Genomic DNA, 22,428 nt, shown 5'->3' with positions numbered 1-22,428 from the left:
AATTAAAGTACCTTTTTGCCTATTTAACACAGTTTTATTATATTATTTTATGCTTTTTGTGGTTTTGGTTTTCGTCTGGTGGTTTTGTCTTTTATAAAAGAACTGCATATCCTAACCTAAAATAATGTTACCTTAGCTGAAACATGGTATACCAACTCCAAAACTCATTCTTAAGCCCAAAAAAACAAAACTTATTCTTTTCAGCCCAGGTAGGCCCCCCCCCCCCCCCCCCCCCGCAGACAACAATTTTTGCTTAGCTTCCAAAGATAATATCCAAATCAGTCCAACCTCACACACTAAACTGCTAGGTGTAGAAATTGACAACAACCTGAGATTCGACAGCCACATAGCTCAAACCATCAAAAAAGTAAACAAAAAGCTTGGTCTCCTCTACAGGAACAAACACTTTATCATTAGACATACCAAAGCCACAATAGCAAGGACTCATCTGTTATCAATCCTCCTTTATGCCTCCCCAGTCCTGACCAACCTCCACCAGACTGATTTAAACAAAATGCAGTCTTGCTATAGCAAGATTGCCAAGTTTGCTACTGAAGCCTCATTCAGATTACATCACTGTCTATCCCTTAAGCAGCTTAACTGGCTTGAGCTCCCTCAACTACTGCTACTCAGTCAATTGTCAGTAGCACACAAGTTATGCTATCGTTCTGACAACACCCGTGCACTCCAGGATCTAATTCAACCCTATACTACTGCTAGACCCTTAAGATCTACTAACCAGAACTTCATAAATGTCAACAAATATATTATACCATGACCCCCCATTAATATTCCAAAACGTGCACGCTGATTGGCCAGCGTGCACATTGTAAATCGACTTATACTAATGGAAAAAGTTCCGGTCGCCCGGACTTTTTCCATTAGTATAAGTCTCATAAAACCCTCGGGACCAAACCACGCCAACCGTGGGTAAATCCCGCATTATCCACACCCAGGCGTGGGTTATTACTATAAGAATGATGCTGGTAAGTCTCTCTTTGGTTGCACTATTGCAAGAGTCTGGAATACACTACCTAGGCACATAACTTCTAATAACTCTACTATACAATTTAAAAAGCTCCTGAAAACCCACTATTCTAAAAACTGGCTATGCTCCTGTTACTCCCCAGGGTAAGATGCACACAATGCATTAAATGAGGGTACTGTTAAGTGATTCCCAGTTCCCTGGTAAAACTGTTATTCACATCACACCTTAAAGTATGTCACCACTCTACATATTTACTGTATAGGTCATGGACCCATTTATCATAAAGTCAACAAACACTGTCTGTGGTCAGTAACAATTACCAATGCATGTTTTTATCCTAAATTATGTATGTGTTTGATTTTTGATTCTATTGCACTGAATTTTTTTGTTACCTTCTCTGTTTTTGAATTTTTACTTTATTGTGTGTTTAATTTTTCTTATGTGTTTAATTATACTTATGTAATGTATCTTTTGAAGCTTTTCTCCCCAGACCTCCGCTGAAAATGGACCTGTGTCCAGTCGGACTTTCCTAGTTAACAAATGTAAAATAAAATAAAATAAAATAAATAGAATAAATAAAATAAAAATAAAATTTGATTTCTGTCATAAGTCTTTACTTCTGCTAAGTCTGTTTCAAATATTTTATTTTTAATGATCTGCCAAACATTCACCTCTGATGTACTTTGTCAGCAGAAGCAATACAAAACACACTTCTTTATTTTTTCCCAAAGAAGGCATTTTCATCTCATCCTAATACAACTGTCAAATTAAAAAATATATTGGCTTTTAAAGGCATTGCATATGTATAAAACCATAATAAGTAACTAAGGTACCTTTTGTTCTTATCTACACACAAACAAACTTATCTTTCTTAACAGGATTTAGCGTAATACCACATACTGACAGTGCAAACCACTTAATCTCCATTTCTTTTTTACTTTATCTCATCCTTGGATAAACTTTGGGATACCATGTTCATTTACATGCAGCCAAGTCACACAAAGATATATTAACACTAAACAGACTCTAAAAACAGTTAATTATGTTGACTGCACTCAACTGTAAGCAACATGTACAGCTGAAACAGGACTTGGCAAAAGGCCACGAACAATCTGTATAAAAACAAGAACATTTAAGATGTTACTGCTAACTGAATTAAAATGTTATACTTAATAATAAAATGCCTATAAGTGAAATTTGACATAGTGCTCAGAATATTCAGTGGCATGTAGTGAGTTTTAAAGACATGCAGGTAGGTGCATGTGTGTATGTTTGCGCCTTCTGTGAAGGTTGGGCAGCGGGCTAGCAACTCAATACCATAAAAACTTCACTGCCAATCAATCTGCGGACAGGTGATCTGCTGTGGCAACCCCTAAACGGGAAAACCCGAAAGACATTGCTTTGTTTTTATTGTTTCTGGTAACTAAAAAAATAATGATGCATAAAAAAGAACTGCACTACCATTGTAGTATAACTGCTGATTTTATTTCCTTACCATACATCAAATTATTCCAAAGGCTAACCTTTTTTTTAATAAATCTTGCAATTTTTCCCTGATGTATCACATTTTAATGTGAAAACCAAATCTTTTAACTTAACATTTTAAACAATTATTGTCCACATCTAAAAATGCAATTCTCACCACAGCATAACTGGTATTGCATTATATTGCACTGTCTGAATCGATTACTTTCCAAAACTGAGAAAGACAAGCTAGTTATATACTTCTATGACATCAGACAGGCACATAAAAAGTTCTGTAGTACATGGAGCAAGGTCATTATGCTCCAATATTATGAAAAACACAAATCAGTTAAGCGCCTCTGTAGTGGGAGATTCCATCTTAACAATTGTTAAGCAACCCAGTTTAAGCTGTTAAATCTGGTATTGCCTAGACAGTAAAATCAGCCAGTACTGGCCAGAAAAAAAATGCTAAAATTCAAATTCAATTAAGACATAGCTGATACATCAACAAAGCAATGCAAGAATAACTCCAATAATATATTTATTACTTAACTGTAACACACAGATCAGGAAAATTGCTAATGTACAGCTGGTATTTTATAACAAGATACGCTGCTTTTTTTTTTAAACGGCCAGCATAATTTTATATAATTTACATAAATCTTTTGTGTATTTTTCATTTATACAAAACTGAAAATAGCACTTGGCATGTGAAATACAGAAATTATAGAAAGCAGTAATATAGCTAAGGGTGGATTGATGAGACAAAAAAGGACAAGAAAAATAAACTGTTTATGGAACACTGAACATCTTAGTTTCACATGTTTACAGGGTTACATAATTACATTTTTTTAAAAATCATTATTTCCCCATGCATAAATATACAGTACATTAAACAAGGTGCTACACCAGCATAATACACAACTGTCACAATGATCCCTGATGACTGTTCATTCTATTTCAGGAAAATGACTGCATCTCAGCAAGTGCCACTGCATACAAGAGGAATCTGGCCTGCGCCAGACTCTAATCCATGTTTAAAGAATCTCCGTAAAATGACTCCTGGTACTTCAAGTAGCTAAGGCTACTACCCTCTCAGAAAGGAGTCTGCTCCAGGGCAACATGCACATTTAGCACTTAAAGAAGCAGCAGAAGGAGAAAAAAGATGAAGGCAAATATAAGAAAAGCACTTCGAAGATGAACAGAAGTACAGTTTAGAATCCACCCTTACTCTTCAAGAGAGAACTACAAAAACATTACCATTTTGCCAGAAATGGGAATTGAAACCATTTTGACTTTCATTCTGCAAGTGACTGCTTCAGAACTCCCTAAATTAATTTTCAGCATATGCCAATGTATAACAGATGCTACACTACGTATCCAAATGATGAACGCTGTAGAATTTTCTAGCAGCAATAATGTCTGACAGGTTAGGCATTAGAAGATATAATGGTCCTTCCAGGGGTGAGGTGACCAGACACCGCAGTGATCCATTGTTTCTCTGTAACACCTACCATGTTGGGCATTACTGCTTGCTAAACTGTCCTCAAGTAAAACCAGAGAGTACTGAATGAAAAGTGTTCACCTAGGACTAGTCTACCAACCCAATTACCACGAATATTAACACAGTTGTAATTTAATTTTGTTACACTTATAACTAGGTTGTGCAAATTTGCTTCTTCTTTCTTTTGCACACATTATTTTTATATTTTTCCCTTCATGTTGTATGCTAGAACATGTTAATCAGGATCATTTTCAAGTTGCTGTTGTTGCTGCATATAGTGTATATATGGTTGGCTTATACTGTTTCTGTATCTTGTCAAATGCTGAAAAATGTTTTTTTTTTCTGGACTAAGACTGAAATTAGCCAATTTTCATCAGTGTTCTACTCTGGTTTAAAAACAAAAAAAAACAAAACTGCCATGATACTCTCTAATATTAACAATGCTATCCCAAGTCATTCTAATGAACAGCAAGAAATGGGGGGGTTACTGGCTTCACACAGTGTTCTATAAATAAGAAACTTAAGAGCTTATTTGCTCACCAAGTAAATCAAAGGAAATTAAACATTTTTGAAATCAGAACATATGAAAGTGCATGCCACAAAATATAAACAGTAACTAAAATAAAATCAAAACAGCTGAAAATATAAACAATGTTTCTGTATCCTTGAAAATGGTAGATTTGAGCTATTAAGATACACAGTTTCAGAAGTCAGATCTTCCACAAATTAAAAAAAATATCTTTTTACTTCTTATCTTAGAATGACTATTACCTTTGTTTCTGTCAAGTAGTTAAGATGGAACAACTGTAACTACAAATTTTAGAGGTGAGGTAACCCTAAAGCAGATGTGCCCAAAGACACAATGAATGCAATTGGAATTTGAAGGAATCAAGGTTTGCAAGATGTAGTTTGTATGTTTATCATATTATTTACTGCACTATTCTGAACAAATTACTTTGCCTAACCTTGTTCCTTACTTCAGCGGACCTGCATTCACAGTGCACCCAATTACTTTCCTTAGACAAAACTGTACATAGGAGCAAAACTAGAAAGCTAGCAGGTTTACGCCAGGTGATAACAAGGCTCAATTCTTTTTTTTAACAAAATTATATTTCGGTCTAAATTTTGGTTCTTTAGAAATGCTTGCATTCAAAGGTAAATATAATACTTCTGACTCCATTGACAGAAATAAAAAGGCAATCGGCAGTTTAGAATCTCAACACTCACACTTTTAAGGACAATCATAAAATAAGTAGCTGCTAGTTCACGTTTTTAAGCTACATATTAATGTTGTGAAATAAACTTCACAGACTTGACAAAAAAACAAGGTGACAAAGGAAAGGCACAACACCAATAGTACCAAACCAGACTTGGTCAGTTCTAACAGCCCTTCTTGCCATTCAAAAACTGCTTTAATACTGTTAGCAGAAGAAATGATAAAAATCACATCTGCAAAAATGTTAAAGCACATATAATGCCAACCTCTCAGGCTGGTTAAGTCCATTTCAGAAACTGTGGAAAAATAATGTAAGCACTATAGAAATGTGCCAAGCAGCCTTTCTAACAATAGAAAGTCTGCAGAAAAATTGTGGCAGCAAATACGCCATGTATTCAGTATACTAAGAATAATAACTCATCTTCTAGCGATGCTTACAAGACATATGACCAATGTTAATACTGGAAAGCATAAAACAATCTTAAAGTACGTAAAAGTATTGTTTTTTGACAGCATTTTCATGGCCTGATGAACTTAAAATGTTAAACAAGATGAACATTACATTCTAAACCACAATGTTTATTCTGCAAACAAAAAAAAAATAAAAAAAGACTACTAACTGGTAACACCATTTCAGCTCTTCTCTTTCAGATGTTCTATTAGCATTATTGAAGGAAAGCTACCTTTGTAGTTTTAAAAAGATGAAAGTATCTTAGAACAGAACATGATGCGATAATCTAATGGTTTCAAGGGCTCTCAGATGGATATATTGTGAGTACATTTGCTCAGAAGATGAAAGCAAAGAAAAATTCAAAGTACTTACCAAGTTAGCCATGTAAATTGTCAACAAACCCCTCCTGTAAAAATAAAAGAACCATTAGGTTAGTAAAACAAGTTATTTTAGCATTAAGATGCAAAAAATTACTGCTAAAAGCACGTTTAAAAATGAGATACTTCAATATGACCCTAACAATGTAGAAAAAAAGTTGCCAGTGTGCCTCATTACATCTTAAACTGCTGTTCCCAAGCTCCCAAAGCTCAAAAACATATACAGGTCTTGAAATTCGTATCAGTGGGGGGAGGGAGGCAACAGAGGAAAATGAATCTTTATGATTGCTTTTCTCAACTTAAGGATGGAAAGTCACTGTGTTACTGTATAAACCTTGACTGAAAACTTATACATACAAACTAATTTACACAAGTACAGGTGCAGACAATCATTACAAGACTGTGTGTAAAAATGAATATGGCACATCTGACAAAGGAAAAATAAATAAATAAATAAATAAAATGAAATAAAAAAATGCAACTGCACAAATCATATGGCTCACAAGTAGTCGCTTAAAGGAATATGGGTATGAGTGGGTCAGCTTCTTTGTCATATAAAGCACAATTCAACTTTGTCATATAAAGCACAATTCAATTTAAGTGCAGGTCAGGCATACTCACACTGATGGACATCCACAGTTCCAGAAAATGGGGGGGGGGGGGGACTAAGATTGTGGAATCTGGTTAACAGCACAGCAAGACACTGCTTACTCTGTCCAAAACAGAGTTGTGTCAGCATCCCTGGTACAGCATGTCTCTCCTTTCCAAGCCTACATCAGAATGAAACATAATGGCATAGAGAGACACACACACCTGTACCATAACTCAAAATGCATTTCACAGGTGGCCATCAGGCCTCAGTACAAGTTACATCATAAAGAAGAATTTATTATGAAGTCCTCATATTAACAGTGGGTATTCAAGGTCAGACTCTTGTATCAATAGTATAACAACTGGGATTATAGTTAACAACATTACACAGTATCTGGCATGCTTTTCTAAACAGCAGAAAGCACCCCACCCCAACTGTTCCTTTTTACAGGATGGAATTCTGTTGGAACATTATAATGACTACACACAATTCCAAGCAGTTTGTAAGACTTGTCCAAGGTGGACAACAGACAGACAGAAAACACAGCAGCAATACCCTGCCAAAGCCTGTCATGCTCCTAGACAGGGAATCTAATACTTACTGTATACTGAACATGTGGATGACTGGGTCACAGGTTTACATAGGACCTATACAGACACATCCTCAAAATATGCATATGCAGAACAAGCAACAAACCTAACAGAATGTAGCCTTTTAGGGCTGGACAGTGTTTTGCTGTATGTGTCCTAAACAAGCACACACACACACACACACACACACACACACACACACACACACACACACACACACACACACACACACACACACACACACACAGCCACAGGCAAGCTATGTGAATATCTGTTTTGTCAAGGAAGGCCTTACTGAACCTTTATGAAAGGCAGAATATGATGACTTCATTTTTGATATCTCTAATACTGTTCACATCGTACCTCAACTGTCTATGCAGCTTTAGCATGTATACAACTAGCGCCCCTTCATTTTCCTGCAGTGGGATGAAACCTACACTATACATGGGCTGACAGAAGCAACACACACTACCTAGGGCAGCAGGACACATAGTTTTGCTCTTAGAGCAGCCCTATTACTATGAAAGTCTGCACTTGCTACACAACAAAGGCTTGAAGCTCAGGAATCCTACTAACAGAAGTTTTCCACAAACTAAACTAAGAAGTTGTCCTATAGGGAGGCCGTGGTAGCTTTCCTGTCATAATGTTCAAGTTCCAAAGAGGAAAGAAACATGCTGAGGAGGTTTAAAATGGAAATTTCCTTAATGGAACACTTTTAAATATAGAAACCATGGAAACGTCTGGGATAACAGGAATACAGGCAGAAACTGCAAAAAGATGAAAGCCAACACAAAAATAAGAGAACATGTCTTATATATCACTCCATATGGTTTGGAAAAGGGCAAATACAGAGGTCATTTGCAATGAGCAGCTGTCCAGCACGATTTTTTTTTCTCCTAAGGTAGGTGGCATTCTCTGCCTGCAAGCCTACTGGGCCTTGCATATCTGACTTGTTTTCACTGAAAATTATGAAATTATTTATTTATTTTTTGTTAACCGGGTTAGTTCAGCTGGACCAACGACCCATTTTCAGTGTAGACCCGAGGAGAAAAGCACCACAATGTTCAGAATGAATGAAATTCCGCAATTAAATGTTCAGAATTAAACCGCAAATCCACCAGGCATGAACATTGAGAGTACAGTGACTTGGGTAACGCATTCTCCTTTGTCACAAAATACTAGTTCTGAATCCAAAGTAAGAATGCCTCTCCCCTTCTAAGTTGCATGGCAGTACAGAACAAAAACTTCTTTTGCCACTGGGTTGCAACAATGTTTGCATATAGACCCCCACATGAGGAACCCATTGCTACACCCTCCTGTTGCAAATGGATTTCATGATTAAAGAGAATAAAGTTGTTTTTCAATACAAGTTCAAGTAGGTGTGCATATACATGAACTTTGTTGTGCTCAATGCCTTTTCCATATAGGTATTCTGAAAACCATTCTAAACCTGTATTATGTGGAATGACAGAGTATAGGTCTTTGATATCGATGGTTAAAAGGACATAATGGGTTTGAAATGGAGTGTTGCTGATGAGATGTACGAAACTCCATGAGTCCTTACATATGTGGGTTTCAGGAAAGACCAGTTCTTTAAGCCTAGTGACTAAAGGTTTTGCAAGAGGGTGGGTGATAGAACCTTTTGCGTCCATAGTGGGTCTCATGGGTGGTTGGTCAAGGTTCTTATGGAGTTTTGTTAACCCAAACATCACTGACATTTTGGGATATGACACAGTGAAATAACTTAACTCATCAATGGTAAAGGACCCCTCAATAAACAAATCCTGTAAATCATTTCTAATTCTATTGTAAGCTGTGTGTAATTCATTAAGGGAAGATTTAGCATATGCTTTCACATTCAGAATGTGCAACATCTTGTTAGCATAATCACTTGCAGATCACTAAAGCCAATAACTCTGCTGGTGAAGCACTATTCTCTTGCGCCATAGCCAAATTATGGAACTCCCTCTGACCCACAATTACCTCCGTACCATCATGCACCCACTTCAAAACTTTACTAATAGCGTACATAAAAACATGCTGGCTATGCCCTTGCAACTCCCACTCTAATGTCACCCACCCCATCCAACCACTACCTTTCTTTCCACCCCACTAACTACCTTGGATTATAGCAAGCTCAGATGCTCATAAGCCTAGTACTTATACAGCAGGAACATCTTATTGTAACATTTGTTAATGTCTGTTATGTACTTCGCAGATAAAGATTCTAGTTGTCTACTGATATACTATGTTCTTCATCTGTAAATATGTTTGTAATTAATTGCTATGTTAATCTCTGTGTGTGTGTGTGTGTGTGTGTGTGTGTGTGTGTGTGTGTCTTTCGGCTTTTCCCGGTTAGCGGTCGCCACAGCGGAACTCCGGTCTGCTAATGATTGGCAGTAGATTTTTACGTGCCGAGTTGCCAGCTCTGACGCACAACCTTCAATGAAGGTACACCCATTCACACATGTCTCCACGCAGAAGACGCTCTAGCTGAGAATCGAACCGGACAGCGTCTTACTGTGAGGCGATAACACTACCGCAGCACCACCATCGCAGTTATGTAATCCAATGTAACTACTGTCTGTTTATTTTAACTGTGGAGCTTTTCTCCCCGGGCCTCCGCTGAAAATAAACCTACGTCCAATCGGACACTCCCAGTCAACAAATGTAAATAAGTAAATAAAAATAAAATAAATAATCAACCTGGTTCATAAGAACTACACCTCTACCCTTGTCAGGTTTCATTATTCTAACCAAGTCAAGAATGCTTTTAATGTCTTGTAGTATGGTCTCCACATCATTGTCCATCTGTCTTTTCTGATTAATTCTTAAAATATTTCACATATTCTTTCAAATAGTTGAATGATGGGGTGAAGGGGAGGATTAAAGGTGCTGGACATGGCTAAAGGGTTGATAACATTTTCTACTTATGAATTCTGAAAAAGGACCCTAAAATTCAACTTACGTGTGTATAATTTTAAGTCAAATAGAGTGTTGGAAATGTCCGTAGGTTGTGAAGGTACATAGGTGAAACCTTTTGAAAATAAATCACAGTGCTCAACACCAATAATCACATCAGAAAAATTATACACTTTAAAATCACCATCACAATTGGTGATAATGTTACAATGGAGTAGTAAATAATCAGAGGACACCTCTAAAATGTCTAAAGAATCATTAATTAATTCCTGTTGGACCAAGTATGATTCTGTGCCCCCCTCCCCCTTTGACTGAATCCCCCTCTCGTGTTCCATTGGGTATTGGGGGGGGGGGGTAAGTATTCCCCTGGTGAGTTCCCCAGGGTTGATATGAAACTGCAGTTTTGTTCTTTATTCTCTCCGACTGCCTTAGGGTTGGAAATTCTCGTGGGTTTAAAAAATAGTTTTGGTCATTACTAACTGTGACACAGTTTGTTTCAGTGTTGTTGGAAGAATCATTACCAGCAGGAGTGTGACCAGGATCAGGGAATTTATTGCCCCATTCCTGAGAGGGAGGTGGAAAAACTGACCATAAATTAAAGAACCAAATTTACGAACATTTGTATGATATAAAATCAAAAAAAAAGATACAAATGTACTTAGTAAACACATTATGGAAAATACTGGTCACTCTTTTCATTTCACTGTCATTGACAATATTAAAACAGAACCTCGAGGTGGTGCCTGGTCACTTTTGTTAGAAAGGAAAGAGGTTTATTGGCAACTGCGTCTCAATGCATCAAGTTGGCCAGGTTTAAATGAACACATTTCCATTAGCTCTCTGTTGAAACTAAAAGCCTTAGAAAGATAACAGTGTTTCTTTTAAAAAATGTTACATTTCTTCTGTACTATTAAATTATATATTTTATTATGTTTTTAGAATACAATTTGAATTTTCCACATTTATTTATGCATTTTAACCAGTTTTCATATATAAAGCATGTTTTTTACATGATTTTTCTTTAAGGGAGTGTGTCATTTTAAATAACATATTAACTTTTAATGATTGTTTCACCTAATTTCCTCTGTACTACATAAATGGTTTATGTAAATTAATTCATTATCTGATGAAGTTCTCAAGTGGTCAGAACGAAAGCGCTTATCATTTGTTTTATTGAATTTGGCCTGAATAGGTCCATTTTTTTTACTGTGGAGTGGCTCATCCTTTTGTTCCCGTTTGGCATCTTCGTGTTTTGCAACAGTTTTTCCTTTTGTCTTTTTTCAATACTTATTAAATCACTACGCTAACACAGGTCAGTTATAATTAAAAAGTACAGTTTTGTACCTACCATAAATGTAGATGTTCGAGGATTCCATTGCTGCAGTCCTGACTATTGGGTATAGTCCGCGTCCAGTCGGCCCGAATACCAGAGTATAAGGCTGACGTCGGTCAGGGCGCATTAGACTGACGTCAGTACGTCAGGGTACTAATGCGCATGACCGACGTCATATCCTCAGTCTTTTCTTGCCCCAGATGTCAGAAGACCCTAAAAAGACAAGTCCCAAAAAACCTGCACCAAAAACATGTACAATATATACAACAATATATACAAAAATATAAACATGTAAACTCACCTACACAACCACCCCTAAATAGAGAGGGGAAGGAGGGAGGGTAAATTGGACTGCAGCAATGGAATCCTCGAACATCTACATTTATGGTAGGTACAAAACTGTACTATGTTCTTCGTCTTCCATTGCTGCAGTCCTGACTATTGGGTAGAATCCCAAAGCAGAGGTAAGGGAGGCTGGCAAATTACAAAGAAGTAGGAGCTGACAACATGCCTTGCAAAACAGCTGTGGCAAAACCAGCCCTAGACTTAGAGTAGATAGGAAGGTGATAATGCTTAGAGAAAGTATGCACTGAACTCCAAGTAGCTGCTTCCAAAATATCCTTAGTTGCCACCCCCCTTAGAAATGCTGTTGAAGTGGCAGTAGCCCTGGTGGAATGAGGCCTAATCCCAGCTGGAATCTCCTTGCCATGATGGGAATAACAAAATGCAATGCAAAACCAATCCACCTAGAAATAGTTTGTTTTGACACAGGCTTGCCCTGAGAACTCAAAGCAAAAGAAACAAACAACTGCTGAGACTGCCTAAAATCCTTAGTCCTGCTTAAATAATAACGCAATTGCCTGTGTACATCTAAAGTGTGCAAAATCTTTTCCCCTTTATTTTGAGGATCTGCAAAAACGTAGGCAAATGAATAGTTTGGTTTAAAGCCACACTAGAAACCACCTTAGGCATAAAGAAGGATTAGTACGTAATGATACCCTATCCTTATGGAAAATCAAAAGGGCTCTACTGCCATAAGGGCCTGCAACTCAGACACCCTTCTTGCAGAAGTAATGGCCAACAGAAAAGCAGTCTTCCATGACAAGTATTTCAATTCAGCAGTAGCTGCAGGCTCAAAAGGTTGTAGAGTAAGTTTTTCCAACACAAAATTGAGATCCCAAGCAGGAGTAGGAGCTCTACGTGGGGGTCTTATATTCTTTGCCCCTCTAAGAAACTGCTTGAACAAAGGATGCGAAAACAAAGGTGGGTCACAATCATAGTGAGCTGAAATTGCTGCAGCATGAATCTTTATGGAAGAGAAGGACAAACCTTTGTCCAATAATTCAGTAAGATATTGAAGAACCACATTCAAATTAGGCTCATAAATCTCCAAATGCTTTGCTGTACTCCAAAATAAAAATCTCTTCCATTTTTCTGCCTACACTTTCCTTGTACTAGGTCTTCTAGCTTCCATAATCACATTTAAAACTTGTTGAGGAAGTTGAGACCTGCTGTGTTTCAACACAGAATATGCCAAGCTGTTAGATGAAGAGAGTGTAGCTTGACATTGAGCAAATGACCGTCCTTCTGAGATAACAGATGAGGAATCAGAGGTAAAGGCCATGGAGGCTTCTTTACCAGACTCCGTAGTAGAGGGTACCAGTGTTGGCGAGGCCAGTCTGGAGCTATCAAAATCATCTTTGGCCTGTCTTGTCTGACCTTTAACAGTACCTTTGGAAGAAGAGGTAGAGGTGGAAAGGCATACACATGAAGGTTTTTCCAACTGAAAGACAGAGCATCCACTTTCCAAGCTGTGTGATGAAACCCCTTTGTGCAATACTTTGGCAGCTGGTGGTTTAGTGGAGAAGCGAACAGATCTATGTCTGGAGTTCCCCATGACACTGTCAGTTTCTGAAATACATGAAGATCCAGTTTCCACTCGTGGGGATCCATGATTTGTCTGCTTAACACATCTGCTAAGGAGTTCTGTGCTCCTGGCAGAAACCTTGCCTGAAGAGTTAGTTGCAGGCTTAGCGCAGTCTCCCATAAAATCATTGCTTGCCTGCATAGAGGATAAGAATGTGTTCCCCCTTGCTTGTTGATGTACCACATGACAGTTGTGTTGTCTGTTAGAATCAACACCTGCCCTGGAAGAAGTAACTCCTTGAAAGCCATTAATGCAAACTGGACTGCTAACATCTCTTTCATGTTGATATGTAGATGCTGTAGTCTGGCAGGCCACTTGTCTTGTATCCACTTTCCATTTAGATGAGCTCCCAAGCAATGTCCGAGGCATCTGTCGTTAAGATCTGACTTGCCTCTGGCCGGGTCACAGAGAGTCCCTTGTTTAGGTGACATTCCTGAGCCCACCACAAGAATTCTTTTGAAGGCAAGGTATTATTTGAATGACAGTGTCCAAATCCTGGCAGTGCTGTGTCCATACATTTTGAGATACCATTGTAACTTCCTCATATGCAGTTTGGCATTGGGAAGCACCAGAATACAAGATGCCATGAACCCTAATGCTTGAAGGACTGTCCTTGCAGTCAGCACGGACTGATGAGATAGTTGATGGAAGTAAAGTGACAGACTCTTTTGTTTGTCCGGGGTTAAAAGGCCATCTGGGCTGCTGTATTCAGTCTCACACCCAGAAAGCACATGTCTTGAGAGGGTACTAGACTGGACTTTATTTCGTTCACAGAATACCCTAGGCATCTTAGCACTGCGATAACATATTCCAGGTGCTGTAGAAGAACTTCTTTTCCTGAGCCAGAATCAGGCAGTCGTCCAAGTAAGGATAGATTTGAATTCCTTGAAGCCTGAAATAAGCTATCACTGGAGCCAGAACCTTTGTGAATACTCTGGGCGCAGTAGATAAGCCAAAGGGCAATGCAGAGAACTGATAATGAGAATTTCCAGCTCGAAACCGCAGATACTTCCTGCAACTTAGCCTTATAGGCACATGAAGGTAAGCTTCTTTGAGATCTAAAGTTACCATCCAGTGATTTTTGCCCAGCAGAGGTAAAAGCTGTTGTAACGTCAACATCTTGAACTTGGGAATGTCCAGATAAGTGTTGAGGATAGATAAATCCAAAATTGGTCTCCACGTGTTTCCCTTCTTTGGTACAAGGAACAGGCGGAATAAAATCCTAGGCCCCTTTCTGATACAGGGACTGGCTGAATGGCCCCTATGTGCAGTAACTGAGAAACTTGCTTGTGAGCCTCTTTTCTTTGTGGAGGAGGAACGTCTGGCATGCCTTTGAAAGGGGCATTGTATGGAAATAAAATCTGTAACCGTGGTGAATGATATCCAACACCCATTTGTCTTGAGTAATTAAGTCCCAATTTTCTTTGAAAAGAGACAGTCTTCCTCCTAAAGGAGCTGCCAAACGTGAATCTGCTGGCAGCTGAAAAGACAGGTCATTGGGTCTGTTTACGAAAGGACTGACCCCTGCCCTCACCAGAAGTCTGAGCAGGTGAACTCCTGTTCTAGGCCTAAAAGAACCTTGAGCCCTGCCCCTACCACGTCTAGACCTACCCCTAGACTGAGAATCATAAGCAGGATATGTCCACCCCTTAGCAGGCCAATTTCTACTAAACTTCGGTGGCTGCACCTGCAAAAATCTTTAACAGTTTGCATAGACTTAGCTTTGTCCTCCATTTTCTTTAAAACTGCTTCCACAGGTGATCCAAACAACACATCAGACTGTAAAGGAGCATCCAAAATCCTTGTCTTAACATGCTCAGCTAAATTCTGATCCTTCAACCAGGCATGCCTGCGAAGAACAGAACTGGTAGCAGCCACCCTCGAGGAGGCCTGTACAGCATCAAAACCACATTGCAAAGAATGCTTACCCACTTGTTCAGACACATGAACCAAATCCAGCAACTCTTTACACTCAATACCTTCCGCCAAAGCATCCACCTTAGATTTCAATTGTGAAAGGAGATAATTCTGATATTTTAGCATGTGAAACTGACAATTCAAAGCTCTCATGGCTAGAGTGGAAGAAGTATACATTTTCTTTCCCCACCTATCCAAAGCCCTTGCCTCTTTATCAGTGGGAACAGGATTTTTAACCACAGAAGCCTTTACACCCTTAGGCCCTTGGGAAATAGTTTCTGGGTCCGCCCTAGGACTCTTAAACAAATATTTATGAGCTTGGGCACCCTATAATACCTATCAGGCTTAACAGGAGCAGGAGGCAAAGAATCAGGGTTCAGGGAAGCCTCTGCAAAAACATCTTCCACCACATTCAACACAGGAGGAATAGCTAAAGGCCTATGCTGGGGTAAAACAAGAACTCCCTAAGCCTTTTCCTGGAGTCAGAGTAATCCTGGCCTTCCCATTTAAAGTGCTCCCTCATGGAATGCAAGGTCTCTGAAAATGAGAAATCCTCAGGCGGAGAAGCTGTAGGAGTGGAATCATCCACATCAGAATCAGAATAAGTGGGATACTCCTGCATATCTTCCACAGAAGATTCTGAAGCCTCTGAACACTGTTCAAAACTATCAAACTCCGGTTCCACCCTAGGCCTCTTATCAGGCGGGGGCATAGAACCCCTAATCATAGTAATCAAATCTTCTGCCATTTTAAGCATATGTTTCTTAGGTACAGAACCCGAAATGCTAGGAGAAGCCCCCACTGAAGCTGAACTAGGCCTACCTCTAAAAGAAGCTTTGGCAACAGAAGGAGAAGCTCTAACTACCTTGGGAAGAGAGGGAAGAACAGTCACCTGAGAAGCCCCCTCAGCCTGGCCTACCTCTTGAGAAGGCACATCCTGTAAGAGTATAGTTTCTGCCTGGGACTCCATGGAAACTCCTGGCAAAACCTCCGGCTCCACTGAGCCTTCTAAAGAACCGACGTCCGGGACTGCCGGTTCCTCAACCCTAGGCTTCACTGTTTTATCCTTGCGCTTCTTGGAGGAAGCGGGCCGGAGCATCCGCCGGCATTTTATAATTGCAACGCTTCCCAAACACTAACCTGGCACAGTCTAACCTCCTCTTAATAGTGCGTTTGTTAAACCTAGCACAAGAGCGGCAACCAACAACGCCGTGCTCAGGCCCTAAACAAGGTATACACAAGGTATGATAATCCCTATGAGGTATCTGTTTCCCACAAGAAATACAGTTATTCACTTTTTCTGACATCCGGTAAAATACTGAGGCAAGAAAAAACCAAAATGTTCCCCAACGGGGTACTTAGCCAACTCTGTTTCGGTCTGAAACTCCGGTTTCGGAAATATTTCAGTACGCCAACCTGCACTCGCAAAATTGCTTCTGCATCGGACCATGCGGCAAAAAAGACTGAGGATATGACGTCGGTCATGCGCATTAGTACCCTGACGTACTGACGTCAGTCTAATGCGCCCTGACCGACGTCAGCCTTATACTCTGGTATTCGGGCCGACTGGACGCGGACTATACCCAATAGTCAGGACTGCAGCAATGGAAGACGAAGAACATCCATCTTAGAAATAATTTCACCTAAGTAATTCTTTTAACCTGAGTATACTACTGATTGCACAGTAGTCATTCAAACCCAGACATACATAAGAATGTAGTTTTAGTTGCCAGATTAATTCTGCTCTTTCTAAATGCAGCATCCATGGGCCTCCCCTAAATTGCTCATGAACCTGTTGGATACCACAAAATTCAAATCTATGTTCACCATACTCCTGTGTGTGTTTTGCAAGTGCATTTGTTAAATTCATCTTTCTAATGGCATATAGGTGCTCATATACTCTTTCTTTTAGGGTTCTAGTAGTCTTCCCTATATAATAAGCTGGACAGTGCTTACACATTGCCACATATACCAGTCCTTTTGAATTACAATTAAGTTTATCATGTATATTCTATTTCTGACCATTAATTTGAACATATTTACCCTCATACAAATGCTTGCATAAATTCCATATTCCACATTTTTTCATGCCTTTTACGTGGTGTTTTTGTGTTATTTGACACATTTCAAGAAGAGTTTTTAAATTCATGCCTCTCCTGGCTATCATTTTTACACCATCCTTAAATTTATTAATAACAGGTGATTCAACCTCGATTAGATGCCAATTCTTTAAAATTATTGTTTTTATCTCATAAAAATGAACATTAAATGTTGTAATGAAGGTTGCATTATAATCTATATGATTATCTTCCTTTTGTATATATACCTGGTTCACCTGTTGATTTAGGCTTGATGAAAAATACCCACTATTCCTTTTATGGTTAACCTCAGTATACACTTCATGCAATAAACCAACAGGATAACCCCTACTTATGAACATCTCTGTGAGATGCCTGCACTCAAAAATAAAATAAGCTTCCAAGCTAACCATTTTAGCAGCACGGACAAATTGTCCTTTTACTGCTGCTTTCTTATTCGATAAACTCCTAATCTGGTTAAAAGATTAGACAGTAATCTGCTCTTGGATTTCAGATAAAAATATCACTCCACTTTCTTAGGAATAACAGTGGGCATCTGCCTTCTAAGTGCAGGAAAACTAGAATTTGGCCACTGAATTTTTTTCAGGAGTATATAGCATGGAGGAAGCAAACGACAATGTTCCCAGGGTGGTAGCAACCTTACATTTTGCAAGAATAACATCATTTATCACTGAAACATGTTCCATGGAGGGCAGACCCTCGTTTTCTCATTCATGCTCTCCAAATACTGGTTAAATCTCTTTTAGTAGAAAGACAGAAGAGCTGGAGGTAAATCCACAGAGGGTTTTGCCAGAATAAGCTTATCTCCAAATATGGGTTACCTTGAAGTGAAGTGCTATCATCCCCGTCTATATCAAAGGCACAAATGTCAGTCCTCTCAGAATATCTTACTCAGCATACTCAAGAGGAGAAGCAGTCAGTTGGCTAACTTGTCTCTGGCAAAGGGCAGCCTGCATTTACTTGCTGCTTTAGAAACAGGATGAATGACAAGCAGACACACAGTGTAAGGATAGGCTCCCAAAATGAGGGAAGGCTCAACCAGGATTTAGTACATGTCATAACAAGCACTGGTGACAAAATTAACCCCCTACCCACTCCATCAAACCCCAACAGATATCAAAAAGTGCTTGTGTGCCCAAGAACTCTGGGATGACTACACACCCAGCAGGTGTCAATAAATCAGAGATGTGAATGGTACCAGACAGGAGAACAAGGTTTGTCAACTTGAAAGTCTGCTCATCATGAATGGATGAACAATGAATAGGCTGCAGTGCAAAAGGGGTGATGTTTTAAAACCCTGGGATACAACTCCAAAAGTGGTTACCATGAGAATGCTTCTGTTGTCTCCTAGTCATAAGCTGATGAAAATGAAAGTATGCTTTCTTATCAGCTGAGGAAGAAGTTGCTGGCCACAAAGGGGCAGAGGTTATTTGGCTAATTCTTCCTTAGCTTATCTCCCTACCACCAACCCATACATGCTATAATTTAAGACATCCTACAGATCTTAAATAAGGCCACCCTGCAAACTGTCCAATAGACAGTTTTCAATTTCCTAGCACTATCTTCCAGTGGCAGCCAGCCTCAATCACTGGCAGCTGTGAGACTTCTTTAAACTGCAATCCTCTCCTAAACAGTACCACTGCAGACCAAAGCTGATTATATCATGACTGAAAAATTAACTACGTTTTTTTTTTCACCACTGAACATAGGAACTTTATTAAGACTAATGTTACGATTAATATTCAAACTGGGCAAGTGAAGCAACAGCATGGAGGGATATGGGCCAAATATGACTTCCCAGATCACGTGAATTATTTATTTATTTATTTATTTTAATTTTGTTTACCGGGAAGGTCCGACTGGACAAGGTCCGTTTACAGCGGAGGCCCGGGGAGAAAAGCTCCAGTTACATTAGTACAACACATTACAGAAATAAACATATAGTACAATAGGTAGGAAGTAGTTTCTGTTAAACTAGAAATTTCTAGACAGGATTCAAAAAAGTGATTAAAACAATACACAATTGCAATAAAAAAATATTTACATATTTACATTTGGTTTGCAAAGAGCAACAGTAAAATTTTAACAGGTACATCTTTTCCCTGGAAGCATCTTTATTAAGGCATTAAGGATAGATAGGAGATGATTGTAGAGGAAGACATATTATGGACTATGTAATACATGGACATAGCCAAGAACTAGTAAGGTGGGCCTTAAGGGAGTTTTTGAATAGAGTGATGTTAGCTGCAGAAGTCACAGATGGGGGGAGATTATTCCAGTTTTTAGCTAGTGTATGTGAAAAGAGAGATTTGCCGGCTGTATTATTTGCTGGGGTGATAGTGAGGAGTGATTTTTTGGCTGAGCGGAGTGGACGACTTGGAGTGTGGCTGGTCAGTAGATGCGTTAGAGCAGGAATTTTGTCAGATTGTTTTAGGATGTTATAGGCTGTAGCAAGTTGGTGATATAGTAGCAACTGTGGCAGTTTGAGCCATTGAAGTTGTCTGAGAGGTGTGCAGTGATGGGTTCTAAATGTGGAGTTTTTGGCAAACTTGGCAATTCTGTTATAACAGGACTCAAGTTTGTCTAGGTCATATTTCCTAATGTGAGTAAGAACTGGGGCAGCATACAGCAGTGTAGATAGGAGATGGGTTTGAGCTAGAGTGATTTTAGCATGATTAGTAAGAAAGTTCTTTTGCCTGTATAGGGAGCCCATTTTTTGTGCACTTTATTTATTGTTTGTGAGATATGGATGTTGACGTGGAGGTTGTTGTCTATTTCGATGCCAAGGAGCTTGGTGTGGAGAGAGGGAGAGATGATAGTACCATTATCAGAGGAGATGGAGAAGGAGGCTGGAGTTGTTTTTGATTTGTTTGGGGTAAAAAGTAGTAGTTTGGTTTTGTTAGGGTTTAAGGTAAGTTGAATGTTAGTGATCCATCTTTCTACCGAGGTGAAGAACTCTTGGGTGAGATGCTGTAGGGAGGTCAGGGATGGTGCTGAACATATAAGGGTGGAATCATCTGCGTATTGGATTCATGAGGCATGCATGGTAGATGTGTGTAGGTTATTAGTAAAAATTGAGAAGAGAAGAGGTCCTAGTATAGAGCCTTGGGGTACACCAATGGAGGTTGGGAGTAGAGGTGATAAAGCTCCTTGCCACCGGACAGCTTGTTGTCGTTCTGATAGGTAACTTTTAAACCAAGCGATAGTGTTTGGGGTGAAGGCTAGGGAGGTGAGGGTGTCTATTAGTATGGAGTGAGAGACCATGTCAAATTCTTAGGAGAGGTCGAGGAATATGGTTGATACATATCTGTTGTTATTCCTGTGTTGGTTAACTAGGTCTGTGAAGGAGAGAAGGGCGGTGGTAGTACTATGGTGTGGGCGGAAGCCATGTTGTGTGGGTGAGAGGAGATTGTTTAAGTTTAGGAAGTGCATGATTTGAGGGTGTATACATTTTTCTAGTATTTTAGATAAAGGTGACAGAATAGCGATGGGTCGGTAGTTTGAGAAATCATAGGAGGTTCCCCCCTTATGAAGGGGAATGATATAGGAGACCTTCCACAGATGAGGGATATATGACTCCTGTATAGAGCGGTTGATAAGGATTGAGACTCGGTAGGCTATGGAGTTGGCTGCCATTTTTAGGAAATGTGCTGGTAGCCCATCTGCTGCAAGGGTAGTGAGTTTTAGTTTTGATAGATGTTTCTTTATTGTAGAGGTTGGGATAGGTGATAAGGTAAGAGGAGCTGAGTTGGTAGGTGCTGTAGGTATGGGTTTGTAGCTATTTTTGGCTAATTGAGTGGATAGTGAGTTAATGGATTCGGTAAAATGTTGGTTGAATTTTGAGGCTATTTCAGTAGCTGTATCTGTGGTGGTTGAGGTGGGATAGGGTGTGGTGTTTTTTCCTGGTTTTAGTAGGGAGTTAATTGCATGCCAGAACTTTTGTGGGTTGTTGGAGTATTTGTTTTGGATATTTATGTAGTAGTTTTGTTTATCAAGCTTGATTTGCTGTTTAGCCTGGTTTCTAAGATGTTGATATTTTTGTTTAGAAAGACTAGTGTTGTCTTTCTTCCAGGCTTTCCATGCCTTGTCTCTAGATTTTAATAGGGCTCTAGTGGGGTTAGTAAGCCAAGGAGCTGAGTGGACTTTAGCTCTAATAGTTCTTATGGGTGCTATTTGGTCAAGGGCCTTGATGAAAGTATTATTAAAATAGTCCACTGCAAGGTCCAAGTTCAGGGTAAGTAGAGGTTTCCAGTTGCAATTTTCTAATACAGTGTTGAGATCTAGAGGGTTAACCTTGTGTTCATTTCTGATTTGTTTAAAGACAGTAGGTTTGGGTATGTTAGCATGTCTGCGTAGGAGGAATGTTGGGAGATGGTCACTAAGGCTGTCTGGTAGACAGCCTGTGTAATAGTTTTGTTCTGGGTAGTTCACTAATGTCCAATCTAATAAGGATTTTTTTTTGGATTTCTTATCTACTCTAGTGGGTTCTAGAATAAGTTGGGAGAAACCATACAGGTTGATGTGGCTAGTGGGGATTTTAGAGTTACAGGCTAGCCAATCAGTGTTTAGGTCTCCTAGCAGAATAGTCTCTTGAGGGAGGTTGACTTTTGCCCATTGTAGAATTTCTTCAATTTTATTAGTGTTATTGCCTGGAGGGATATATGTGCAGAGAATATTGATACATTTCTTAGTGTTTAGTTGTAGCTTAATTCCTAGGATTTCAGAATTGTCGAATTTTGGTGGAGGGGTTGGTATGAGTTGTATATTAAGTGTATTTTTATAGATAATTGCAACGCCCCCTCCCTTCTTTCCTGTTCTAACTTGTCTAATGATGTTATATCCTGGAGGGAGAATTTCTTCATTCCTTGTGCTGGGATTTAACCAGGTCTCTGTTATGGTTAGTATATCGGGGAAGTAGTGGGTTATGAATGCATGTAGGTGAGTAATTTTATTAGATATACTGCGAGTGTTAAGGTTTATGATGAGTAGGTCTGTTGTGCGTTTGTTTGGGGGTAGGATGTTGTGTGGACCTGGGCTTGGGTGAATGT

General features: G+C 39.2%; 1 protein-coding gene across 1 annotated transcript in view; it reads right to left on the bottom strand.

Annotated features, from left to right (window-relative positions):
• The window catches only part of TMEM135 (transmembrane protein 135), a 2,670,197-nt gene that overhangs the window by 2,030,510 nt on the left and 617,259 nt on the right, over positions 1–22,428 (bottom strand). Inside the window, exon 4 of the mRNA XM_044071311.1 lies at positions 5,996–6,029. Within this exon, the coding sequence (XP_043927246.1) occupies positions 5,996–6,029 (34 nt within the window). The remainder of the gene's footprint in view (positions 1–5,995; positions 6,030–22,428) is intronic.

Source organism: Protopterus annectens, chromosome 5.part0 (assembly GCF_019279795.1).
Source record: "Protopterus annectens isolate FY-2018-M chromosome 5.part0, PAN1.0, whole genome shotgun sequence".
Lineage (NCBI taxonomy): Eukaryota > Metazoa > Chordata > Ceratodontiformes > Protopteridae > Protopterus > Protopterus annectens.
Note: the sequence above shows the minus strand (reverse complement) of the source record. Positions and strands in the feature narration are given on the sequence as shown.